Genomic DNA, 12,782 nt, shown 5'->3' with positions numbered 1-12,782 from the left:
GGTTATAGTTCCTTTTCTCTGACACCAGCCCTGGCATGAGGCCTGAGCAGATGAAGAATACGCAGTCTCTGAGCCCGCCTCTGCCAACACAAAGGACACTGTGCCAGTGGAAAGTCAAATGAATGCTCTTCTCCTACATTACATCAGTTGCTCAAGATCATAATACACATCTTAAATTTTCTTTTTCATCTATGACCTTGTTTTCCCAAGAGTTTATTCTTAGAGGAGTCAGAGAAGACACATAACCGAGTGATGTGGACTGTACAGCTGGCAGAGTGAGATGTGATTTGCAAGTGATCTTTCTAGGGGAACGCTGACAACCCTGCAGCACAGGGAGAGCATGTGTTAGAATAAAAGTCCATTTCCATCATCAGGTGGAATAGATGTGTTCAGTTAGAAACACATGGTAAATTTGAGGACCGTTGGTAATAGACCATGAAGATCACCAGAGAAATTACTGTTTTTTCCTTTCGAGTTTTGATATTCCCTTACATGCCATTAGGGAGGCAAGCAGGCAGTAATCAACACAGAGGCAACCTCGGAAATTGTCTCACAATGAGCCCCGACCCCCGCGGACAGAGATCATTTTCTGTGTTCACAGGTGAAGCCTGAAGAAGCACCTATTCTCAGGTCACCTGCTGTGATGTTACTGCTCAGCTTCAGAGTCACATGGCTAGTTAGTATTATCAAGAATTACGGTCAGACACGAAGCCTTGACATACCACATATACAAAGGGGAGGAAAAGGAAATGTCCTCGCATTAATCCTATAGCTTGTCTTTGGTTTAAAATCAGCGAGTGGTGCTGGTGCACCAGGGGCGCAGACTTTTTCCACTTTGCGTTTCCACAGTCCCAGTGGAAGGATTTCTGCCTCTGCCTTTCCCCGATTAGCACAGCTCTGTTATGCCTCTACTTGGTCTCGGTCCTCTGCTGACATTTATGTACAGTGTAGAATACATGGCATCTCAAGGCATAAAGTGGCTATAATAATGTACCACTAAATTTATCAAAGCATCTAAATTTTATTTTAAAAGGCAACTTTTTGTCATTCAATGTGGTAAATTCAAGTAAAATTGGTCACAAGTGTGTTTTTCCCCCAGAAATTGGAGATGAAAAGTGCAGCCAGTACAAACACAAAGCAAAGCGAAATAAAAGCCTAGCACCATTACCACGTGGTATGTTTTCAGAATTCCACAGTGTTCCAGGACACTAAATACTTACGTTGGAAGTAGCACTTTGCCATGAAAAGGAACCAGCTGTAGGTCCCTTTTTCACTATATATTGTTCAAAACAAAAAATAACTTCATTGAAAATAAGCCTCGCATAGACGAGACCCAGAAATCCAATGGTATGAGAAACAAAAGAAAGACAATTGTCATTTTAATAATTAAACTGTGTTTGTAGCAGCTTATGAGGCTCAGAGATCCAGCAAGCCTGCTGAATGTTAATGAAGAGATTTACTTGTCAACATATTAGCACCACTGTCCGACGTAACAGAGTGGAGGAGATGCAGGGGTGCAGGGGGACTAGCCGGGGAACTAAACGCTTACCAGTGCTGGACTGGGTGCCAGGAGAGTGTCACGATTGATAAACCAAAGTGAATGATGTAGGTCAGAACTTCCATTGGGGTTTAACTTGTTAAGCAATCTCTACTTGAAATTCTGAGATTGCTTGTATTTAACTTTTTTGTTTTTTTTTAAAAAGAGCATACATTTTGTTCAACAATAAGGAACTTTAAAATTATGAGCCAAAGGCATACAGTGATTAAAGTAATATCTACTAGTAGAGTGAATTTTTTAAGTTCAAATGAGTTAACTTCTGAAAAGATTCCCCTCTAGGAAAGGAACTGCTTATTTTGATAAAATAAAATTAATGGCATTTTCTCTAACAAATAATTTGTAGGGAGAAACTGATCAAAGGACATTTTAGCAAGAACATTGGCATTATAAAGTACTCAAAAATTGGATCTTTATTTGCCCCCAAAAGGTTTCCTATAAATCCCAATTATATAATGAAAATTTCACTTATGAATATATATCACAGTTGAGTTAAAATATGACATCTGAATAGATATAGCGGTATTAGGGTAGAGAAACAACAAAGTTCAAATATTCTCTAAGTTTGCTTTCTTCCACAATGACAACACAGAATTGTATTTCAAAATACAGGCTGTTTAAAAATCTTATCTAACCCCTATAACTGCTCCACAGTCCAATCCACTGAGCATTTATCCAGAATATCCTTAAGTTGCTCCAGTGATGGCAAATACACAATTTCATGAGAACCCCTGTTTCTTCTTAATTTGACCCCAGCACAATGAGCGGAATGTCTGTTTATACTCACTGGTAGAACAAACCCAATTCCTTTTACAGCTAAAAACTTATCTCCGAGGGCTGGACGCAGCCATCGCATGACCCTGAGCCTTCTGTGTCCCTGGGCAGTCAGTTTCCTTTCCACCGCCTCTTCACCCTGGTTGAGACACTTCCCTCTTTGTTGATGTTCTTTACACCAAACCTCAACAGGGCTCTGACTCAGGGTTCAGCGAGTCTCAGAATAAAGTGACACCACTACTCCCCCCGTCGTAAAGGACACACTTCTTTTAGCGTGGCATAAAATGAGGTTTATTTGGGGACAATGAGTAGATTCATGTTGCTAACTGTGGGTTTAGAATCCTGAGCTCTTTCTCATGTGTGTTGTTGATACGCCAGGTTTTCCAGTTCAGTACGTAGACCTTTTTTGGTGGGTGGGGAGGAAGGACCTAAATAGAGGCCTCAGTTCCATTTGTGCCTGTTAAATGTTGTTAGTACGGCCCATAGCTTTAGACTGTAGTTGTTTGGGAACTTATTTGTGTAATGTGACTTGCTGGCATCTTCTGAGGGGAAGCTGTCCTGAAACCTTTCTGTGTCTTCCTTCCAGAATCCCGAGCCAGCTGGGGCTGAGGACAGATACCTTCCTCTAGATTAGATACCTTTCTCCTCGTTTACATCCATCTATTCAGGGGCCCTTATTAAACCAGTTATTAACTACTTTCAGTGTTCTCAAACCCCCAGCCCCTTGCTACTCAAAGTGTGATCTAAGACTCCGCTTGGCAGACATTAAACTACAGACTCTCAGGTCCTGCCCCTGACCCAGCAAGTCAGAGTCTTCAGGTTAAATCCCCTGGGTTATTCAAACGCCTGTCGAAGTCTGAGAAGCAATGCTTAGCAGTCATTCCCCACTGTAGTTGTGCAGATTAGCAACACCAGGGGGCATATCTAAAACTACCATCACCGCCCAGCCAGGCGTGGCTTAGCCCTTGAGCATCGACCTAAGATCCAGGAGATCAGGGTTCGATTCCCGGGCAGGGCACATGCCCGGGCTTCGGGCTCAATCCCCAGTTGGGGGCGCGCAGGAGGCAGCCAATCAGTGACGACTCTCTCATCATTGATGTTTCAACTCTCTCTCCCTCTTCCCTTCCTCTCTCTGAAATCTGTAAAGATATATTTATAAAACAAGCAAACAAAAAAACTACCATCACCTTGAACTTTGGCTTGAGTATCAGCATTTAAAAAACACACACACAAAAACCCTAAAAACAAAAACCTCTCTAGATGAATTTAATGTGCAGTGAAAACGAAAGAAAAACCCACCCTGAGCATCCTTAGAATAATATAAATATATTTTGATTTTTACTTCAAATTTTGCATCCATTTGGCATCCGTTTGGGGGCTGTGTTTAAACGGTTCAGGGTTTCAAAATTGCGTCACTGGTCTTTGAGAGGCAATGAACTTGAATGTAAAGCAAAGGAGCAACCATTGACAGAGTGACTTTCTACCGAGGAAAGAGCTGGAGAAGGAAAGACTCGGCTTGAGTCCCCAAAGGTCTTGCACTTCATCAGATCGCGGTAATTGACTCAGGCACCGGGAGCTGATGACTCCCAGCGGCCTGTGAGCCGCGGGCAGCCTCTGGCTCCAGCCCTGAGAGGAGCGTCCCAGTTCGTGTTGCCCGGCAACAGCTCGCCGGGTTGAGAGCTGGAATGTGAAAGGTTGCAGAATGATTTTTAAAATAAACACACAACTTACCATCAGCATGAGGCAAACCAAGGGGAGAAGTACCGCGGTCTACACTGTGACAGGCTGTGAGGCCGAGAACACGGGAAAAGGGAAAGAGAGAGCAGGGAGCTCAGTGCTGACAGATGATGGCTCCATCACTGGAGGGATAGTTCTCATATAGTTTCTTATTTGAAAATTTGTCCCTGAATAATTTGCATTAGACAGAAGACAGTATGGAAAAAAATAAAAAGTACCGTATTTGGACAAAACAGGTTAGTCTCGGAAGATCACTGGTAATTTCTCTTCTGTAAAGTAAACATTGTAAAATAAACCCAATCTGTATTGCAGATAGTCTCCACATTATTCTCATTTTCTGATGGACATCACTGATCTTGTGATCTGTTACATTTTGTGGAGTTGTGATGTCCTACCATCCAGAAATATTTTCAGCCAAATTGCACACACCATATGCACATGAGGTGGATATTAAAACTTAGAGCTGAGAAAATGTTTATTTAAATTTCTAATGAATGTAGTCAATCTACCAAATGCTGTTTAGCAAGCACGTTTCTAACGCACTAAATGTTGTATTTTATTTTAAATATTTATGAAACTTGTGTGCAAAAATGATTACACAATCTGTGTGACCTTAAAGGAACTGAAATCTAGTGGAGAGGGTGGGGGGAGACAGGCATGTGCTGAGGTAGTAAAAGATGGGGAACGGAGGAAGACTGAGAGGTGAAACCTACGGGGCCTATTATGTATTCAGATATGTCCAGTCTATTCTTTGTGTAGGATTTTCTCCAAGCTTTGGATGCCATTCAGTTTAGCCATAGCAATGGCACATGCAAATGAACCTTCTACATACACAGAAGCTATTGTGTCCATACACATGGTATTTGCTTTGAAATAGAGACTGACTGCAATACAGTTTCCACAGTTTCAGAGATAATTCTGTATTTTGATACCCGAAGAAAATGAAATCCATACAATTAACACTCTGATGGAACATTTCTTTTCATATTAAAACATAAGGCCCTTCAGCACCTGCATATACCATTTAATTTTGTTTTTGTTCAGATGTGCTCGTGCACCTGGCACACAGGCTCACAGAGCTTCAGCTAGCCCAGCATCTGCTGAAAGACCCATTCTGGTAAAAGAGAACGTTTGATACAATTTCCTCTCCACTTTCCTCACATTTCAGTCTTTCAACTGATGGGACAACGAGAGCAATTGCTGTATAGAAAGTTAGGGGGAAAGTAACTATACTGGCCAAGAACTTATTGTAGCAAGGAAAGAAACCTTAGACTTCAAAAAACAGATTTTCTTTTCTTTTCTTTTTTTAATTTATAGGAAACATTAGTGTAGATCCATTTTAGAAAGCACAAAAGTCTTTGGTCATAGGGATCAGACATTCTTTAAAAATGAAAAATTGAGCCATACAATTGCGTAAAATTTTTCAATAAAAAAGAAAAAAGCGACTTCTCACATCGCCTCAATCTGGCTGCCCACAGTGTTCAGAGAGCTTGGATATAGGACAATTTAATAATCTGGAAGGACAGGATTGAGTGTAAGGATGGATAACAGAACTCTCAGAGTAGTATTAGAAAGGCTAACTCCCAGAATAACTGGGCAGGTACAGTCAGAAAATAATTCTACCCCTCTCTGTAAATGTTGGCAGCATATTTACTACAAAGAGAAGAAGGACCAGTCACTGCCTGTGCTGTTCCTGTTTTCTTCAGGGAGCTCCAGACTCCTCATGGGCTCCAGATCCTGTGGAGCTCCAGGGAACCCAGAATCCCTGCAGCGCCCCCTCCTCGGGCACTAGCTTCCTGACATGCTGCTCTGCCCACACTGGGCCTTTCCTTCTGACTTTCCATTCTGCTGCAGTCCTTCCTCCCGATTTCCCACTGCCAAGACATGCCCACTTTCTCCTTGGCTTTGTTTCTGAGAGAAGTTCACAGAATGGCCTGATTTTATGTCTTTTCCGTGGCCTCTCCCTCTCCCCCTTCCAGTGCCACAGTTTCAAAGGCACACCCTCCCACATTCACTCAGATCCGAATTCTGGGTCATGATCTCAGTCTGGGAACTGGGGTTGAGACCCCATTTGGACTTTTTCTCTGCTGTCAGCTTGCGTCTGGGACTGCTCTGGCTACTCCAGTTTTACTGGACTTTGCTCCTGTGCTACGGATTTCAGGCTCCCTTAGGGAAGATCCTTTACACTTGATGCGTCTCACAGGCGGTCTCTGCTGGGAGCGAGACCTGGGCAAGGGGAGGTGTCACAAGAGGTCACCCAGTGGCAACTATGAGACATGATCACTGTTCCGAACTGGAAATACTGCATATAGAGAAGCTAATGGAGGTGCTCTTAGGGCCAGTGTGAGTAATTTTGAATAAACCATGGATTAAATGAGAGAGATACCAGAATATTGACATAGCCAGAGTTTTCTGAGGTTTCTCAAAGGGAAAGGAGGTTTTCTGAAATCATTCAACAAGAAGTTTAACATTTATCCTTGACAAAATCCTAGAATGAATGATTGACTAGTTTGCAAACATTTAGGAAATAAAATCCAGTACTTAGAAGGAAATAACTAAAAGTTAATATGAGTCAATATTAGTTTACTTAGAATCTGTTACTCCAGAGTACTTGTATTTTCTTTTCAAATAAGATTGCCAGATTGGTAGAATGAATAATACCAAGGACTGATGTGTCTTGACTATAATAAAACATTTGAAAAAGATCTCCACAGTAGCCTTTGGAGAAGGTGATAACATATGGAGTAGATGGGAGACTCCTAGGAGGAAACATTATTGCTTGTTTATTAGCCTGTTCAAAGAATAATTACTAGTCACGGCAGTTGGGAGTAAGATCATTGATAGAGTCATCAAGCCCCCTGTTTAAGCTTATTCTGAAAACAGGTTCCTAATAAGTTGATTAATACATTAGCAGATGGGCTTCTTCAGTTTGGAAGTGGTGGAAGCTAAGAGAATTAGCCCTTTGATAGGAAGAAATCGCAGCACATTGAGAATAGCCTTTGAATGCTGAAATGTTGAGCTAAAGTCACATATATATATTTGTATATAAAGTTGTATGTATTATATATACCCATGCATTTTAATACATAAAAGTGTGGTAAATCATAACTAAAAAGAACTTAATGTACATTATTGAAAATTAATTAATTTTGATAACAATGAGCCAATGGTCTGACCAGCTGTGTGGCACAGTGTTTAACAGCATGTGCTTTGCAGCCAGTCCCCAGGGTTTCTACCTCAGCTCTGTTACCTAGATGCTGTCTGGCTTTGACCAATTTAAATGACCTTTAGAGTTTCAGTTTTTCCGTTTATGTAAACTGGGGATCAAAATAATAACTTTCATAGGATTATAAGGACTACCTGAGAATATGAATGTAAAATTTTTGGAAAGAAAAAGCCGAGGTCCTAGGCTCTGTGAATAATGTTTATGTGTACAAATAAAACCAACAGTTAATCACAAGGAAAATTCTGGTCAGTAATGAACAGAGACATTGAAAAACAGCTAGTGAACATTAAAAGAAGGATGCACAGGAAGACTGGGGCCTCTGAAGGACAACTGGAGGAACTGTAGAAGGTGAGGTTAAGGTGAATTACCAGGAGATCTCCAAGACTTGAAGAGCTGTCATAGAGAATAGAGTCAAGTTTTCCATGGCACCTAGAACATAAATAGGGCTAATGTGGCCAAGTTATAAAAAGACAGCTTTGGGCACAGTATAGGAGAAAATAATTCTTGTTTCCAGTATCATGCATCACAATTGACACAGAAATAGGTCGGACCACCGGAGAGAGCCACTGGGATGCTAGCTAGTTATATTTCAAAAGTGCTAAAGAAAACATTATTTTTCTTTGAGTAGGGTATTAAATGTCAAAGATTCTAAATGGTGCATTGTGTTAGTGTGTTAGTGTGTGTGTGTGTGTGTGTGTGTGCGCGCGCTTGCTTGCTTCTGTGCATGTTTTGCCTTTGCAACTACATTGGGAGCTTTTCAGGGAGCCAGATATTTTTTTATTGCCTAAATAATTGCCAACCGTAATTTCTTATGGAAGATTTGGTGAATGAATGATTGATACATCCTTATGAAGAATGTGGCCAATAAACAGAACATTGTTAGGAAAAAAAGGCACTTTAGGGTTTCTTTTAAAAATATGTTTAGCGAAAGGCATTTGGAGGGTACAGTTAATGCTGCATTGTATGAGACTTAATGGATAAAAAGGATTTTTTAAGAATTCCAGAAAGAGTGACAGTAGAATGGAGCTTCAATGATGCACCTATTTTCTCAGTAACACCAGGTTCCCAACATTTAACCACAGGCTCCAACAGTTAATAGTTAATTATTTCTATTTTCTGCTGCCAAAAGCCACAAAATATGTTTATAAATTCACACATACATTTAGACACACACACACATTTAGACACACAAACATTCCCTCTGATTCTCTTCCTATGTCCTAAACCATTTTCTCTCCGAGGTAGCTGTCTTTTTCTTGCTGTGCTTCTTCAGGGCTCCTGGGTACGGTGGCTGTGGTCAGATGGTGAGTGTGCTTCACACAGCAGAACAATTTTTTATCTTCACGTAGCCCCTTCCCTTCCAGTTTCTCCTCTGGGGACATCCCCCTCCTCATTAGGCCGTGCGGTTCACTGTCGGGGCCCACTTGGGCACAGACCAGACCTTTTGTTGAGTTACTGTGCCCCTGTCCCCCTAATTATAGAATTCAAAACAGAATGAGTGAACGAACAGCATGTGTCTGCTCCTTGCAGTCAGTGTCTAGGGAAGCGTGCTCTGCGGCATGCTCACAGTGGCCCATAAGCTCCCCCTTCACCCCTCACCCTCCAGCTTTGCTCTGTGGCTTCCCAGCAGCAAGAATGGAACGTGTGCCCCACACACCAGTGAGTAAATCATGTGATTGGGTGTTTTAAAAGCACATGCTCCACACCCAGTTCACTGGGACAACTGTCCTTTCAAAGCTCTCCGAGAACACGTTCAGAACGTGAAATCGTACCGAGTACTATGTTTCCCAAGGTATCCTGGCTCAGGCTGTGTGGGCACAGAGGGCGTCTCAGTGTGTGCTCTTGCATTCACTCTCTCCAGTCACAGTGCTTAGGCGTTTGACTCTCCAGCCTTCCGTGCAGGCCAGTATTCGGAATGTTAGCATCAGAGAGAGAATTCTAGATTACCAAAGACTGTAGAAAACATTCCTCTTTGCCTGTAACAAGAAGGATCCTGATTCATTCTGATTGAGTGAAGCCCTCTCTGATCCAGGTGGCCTCTGAACTCCGTGAGAGCCTGCATTTCAGGTCCACACATGCTGGTGTAGGCCAAACAATAGAGTCAAAGCCACCTGGCTCAGGACTTAGTAACTGGGGAAGTTGGGGAGCTAATTCAGTTTGGTTTTTTTGATCAGTGAAAGAGACAAAAGTCTTCTCCTGGTAGGCCATTGGTTTTTAGGCTGAAAGTTTATCATGAGTCCCTGACCCATGTTAGGTTTTATATTTTTCCCTTTAAATGTGGTGTCCAGATGATGGTCATTTAATTCAAGATGATGAAGCCCATTGTGTGTATTCTAAATTTAAACACATTTCACAGCAAAATTAGTAAGTGCCTTCTCTTGAATATTATTTTTATCCTGCCATTAGTGCAATATATATTTAAAAGATACATATTTAAATCATCTATTTTAGAAAAACGTATTAAAGACTAAACCAAGAGAAATTCAGATCATCCTCACAAAAGACTCATACTCCTTTCTCCACAATTATTTCCAATTTCATTTTTCAGCATCCAAAATAAAATGAAGACCAAGGTTTTACAATTCTCAAGATGAGTTTTCTTCGGGTTCTAGTGCCTGCTAGTGCTATGCTGTGTGAAGCAGCAGATGGGAAATGAACTGACTGTATCATGGGATGTTCCAGATTTGTCAACCGTTTTCACCAATGATTAATATTCTTTTTCAGCCATCGATCTTATCAATAACTTGCTGCAAGTAAAAATGAGAAAGCGCTATAGTGTGGACAAGACCTTGAGTCACCCTTGGCTACAGGTAAAAATCAGTTGTTGGATATTTCCTCCGTCAGATGGGCTTTTGAATATTTGTAAGATTTTGCTATTGTATGTAAAAATCTTTTGTCACATTTTTAAAAGTTGTAATTCTAATATCAATTTGTTTGCCAAAATGAATGCAACTGCGTAAAACTTAATAACAATTTAGTGTTTCTAAACCTCCCTATCAGGAAACTTGATAGAGGAAAAACACACACCACACACACACACCGCACAAGCACAAACACACTCATACACTTGGACACACCAAACCGAAAACAAGAAATCTAAGGGTCGTAGCAAAACTCCAAGGACCAGCCTTCAAAAGCATTTGTATGTGCACTTCTGATAAATGTCCAAGTAGATGCCTACCTGGACATGCGCTGTACTTGTTTGTACTCATATTTTTAAAGCCGAGACTAATAATCACAGAACAGATGCATGGCAAATATAAACTATGTGTGTGGGTATGTGCTTGCTTCCTCTTAAATACAGGATGTCCCCCAAAATGTATATACTCTGTAACAGCTGATAGCTCAATTTTGAAAATGAAATATATTTTCATTAACACTGCCTTTATAATTATTCGTTGTGTGTGTGTACATTTTTGAGGGACGCCCTATATTTATTATTTTCACATTGGACTTAAAGTTTAGAAAAATGATGCTCTGGAAAACTGAAGGACTGTCTGTAGCCGTTACACGTCAGAGGGATTCCAACATCCCTAATTGCTGGACTACGAGCACTCATTGCCCGCCCTCCAATGCATAGCACAAGCAGCTGGCATTTGGAAAGTTTGGGCAGACAGGATGGCTTTGGTGCCCCTGCTGTCACTTCAGGTTGCTGCCATAAGACACACACTATGAAAGTGGAAGGGAAGAGGGTAACTCATCAGTTGTGGGAACTGACAACATATGAAACGATGTTTTAACGAGCTTTAGCGGCAAGCCTCCGTGGTAATATTTGGGAATTTCTCCATCAGGATTATCAGACCTGGTTAGATTTACGAGAGCTGGAACGCAAAACCGGGGAACGCTACATCACCCACGAAAGTGACGACTTGAGGTGGGAACAGTATGCAGGCGAGCAGGGCCTGCGTTACCCCACACACCTGATCGACCCCAGCGCTGGTCACGGCGACAGTCCTGAGACCGAAGAAAGAGAGATGAAAGCCCTCAGCGAGCGTGTCAGCATCCTCTGAGTTCCATCCCCTATAATCTGTCAAAACACTGTGGAATTAATAAATACATACGGTCAGGTTTAACATTTGCCTTGCAGAACTGCCATTATTTTCTGTCAGATGAGAACAAAGCTGTTAAACTGTTAGCACTGTTGATGTATCTGAGTTGCCAAGACAAATCAACAGAAGCATTTGTATTTTGTGTGACCAACTGTGTTGTATTAACAAAAGTTCCCTGAAACACGAAACGTGTTATTGTGAATGATTCGTGTTATATTTAATGCATTAAACCTGTCTCCACTGTGCCTTTGCAAATCGGTGTTTTTCTTACTGGAGCCTCAGTTTGGTAAGAGTCTAGGGAACCGTCCACGAGATGGTTCTGTTCCGTGTCCCAGCGGTGTGGTCATGATAAGCAAACTCTTGAAGAGTCGATTATTACCAGTGTTCTGTGAACAACTCCAAAACTCATGTGGAAGAAAAGAATGGTGGAGCTATGGGGGGATGGATGTATGATCCTAACACACAAGTGCATGAGAACTTTACTGTATAGTCTCACATCCTTTGCCTGCCTGGTGTGCCTCAGTGTGTTTAAACTCAAGGAAATGCACCTAGGCATGCCTGCTGCTCTTAAGCCTGAATGCCTTAGAAATGTAAACTGCCAGATATAGCAGATATATTTCCCCTTTCTTACAATACCCTGCTGTACTATGGAGAATCAGCAGCTAAGCAACCTTTTGCCTTTGTGTATTTTTCAATAATAACAAATAAATATTCTTATCAAAATATGTGTCCATCTGACTGAATTATTTTCATTTCTAGTTCACACCAGTGTTTTCAGACCAATTAGAAGCAGGTATCTGCCCAAAAAGCAGAAAAACTCTCATGGTCGAGAATTTACCTTTACTTACTCTGAAGCTAAAAAAAGTATGTGTCCAAGTGTGGTGAAGTCTTTCTGTCTTGCGTGTCAGCTGGTTTCCAGGAGAAAAGAAAGCTTTCAAAGAAAAATGGCCAAAGCCAAACGGGGTGCTTGAAGGCATAAGTAAGAATTTTGCATATCGCAATCTCAATGTAGCTTCCTGACTCAGGTAGTGTAAGCCACGGATGTATTAGAATAATGGTCTAGTTTCTTTCTACAGTATCTAAACAAGAAGGTCCTGAAGTGAACTACAAAAACACGTGAAGCCTGGAAAGTGAAGAAAGCCAGCTGAAGTGAGGTGCCTGGGAAGAGACAGATTAATAGACTGTAGGTGTGTAGAGTAGGGGATGTGGGTAATGTGGGAAAGATGTCTTTATAGCAGGATAATGACTGTATTATTGTTACAATGTACCAAAAAATTATAATCAATGTTTGGAGGAATTTTATTTTGAGATAAAGTTTTGAGGTACTTGAATACATTAGGTAGATATGTTAAGACTGCAGGCGATATTTACACTTGGAGAGATGGGGCAGAACAGTTGATTTTCCCAACGGTTAGTCACGATTTTGTATTATCCCTTATTC

At 41.3% G+C, this 12,782-nt stretch overlaps 1 protein-coding gene across 3 annotated transcripts in view; it reads left to right on the top strand.

Annotated features, from left to right (window-relative positions):
- Window positions 1-12,228, top strand: part of PRKD1 (protein kinase D1) — a 298,239-nt gene extending 286,011 nt beyond the window's left edge. For 2 of the 3 annotated variants that reach the window (XM_087823242.1, XM_087823237.1), the window contains 2 exons: window positions 10,017-10,102; window positions 11,084-12,228. In XM_087823242.1, coding sequence (XP_087679368.1) covers window positions 10,017-10,102; window positions 11,084-11,302 — 305 coding nt within the window. In that variant the 3' untranslated portion in view covers window positions 11,303-12,228. The remainder of the gene's footprint in view (window positions 1-10,016; window positions 10,103-11,083) is intronic. The other variant, XM_087823247.1, reaches the window with a different exon arrangement.
- The last annotated feature ends 554 nt before the right edge of the window (window positions 12,229-12,782 follow it).

Source organism: Miniopterus natalensis, chromosome 1, assembly GCF_054644295.1.
Source record: "Miniopterus natalensis isolate mMinNat1 chromosome 1, mMinNat1.hap1, whole genome shotgun sequence".
Classification (NCBI taxonomy): domain Eukaryota; kingdom Metazoa; phylum Chordata; class Mammalia; order Chiroptera; family Miniopteridae; genus Miniopterus; species Miniopterus natalensis.
This window is presented reverse-complemented; position numbering and strand designations above follow the sequence as displayed.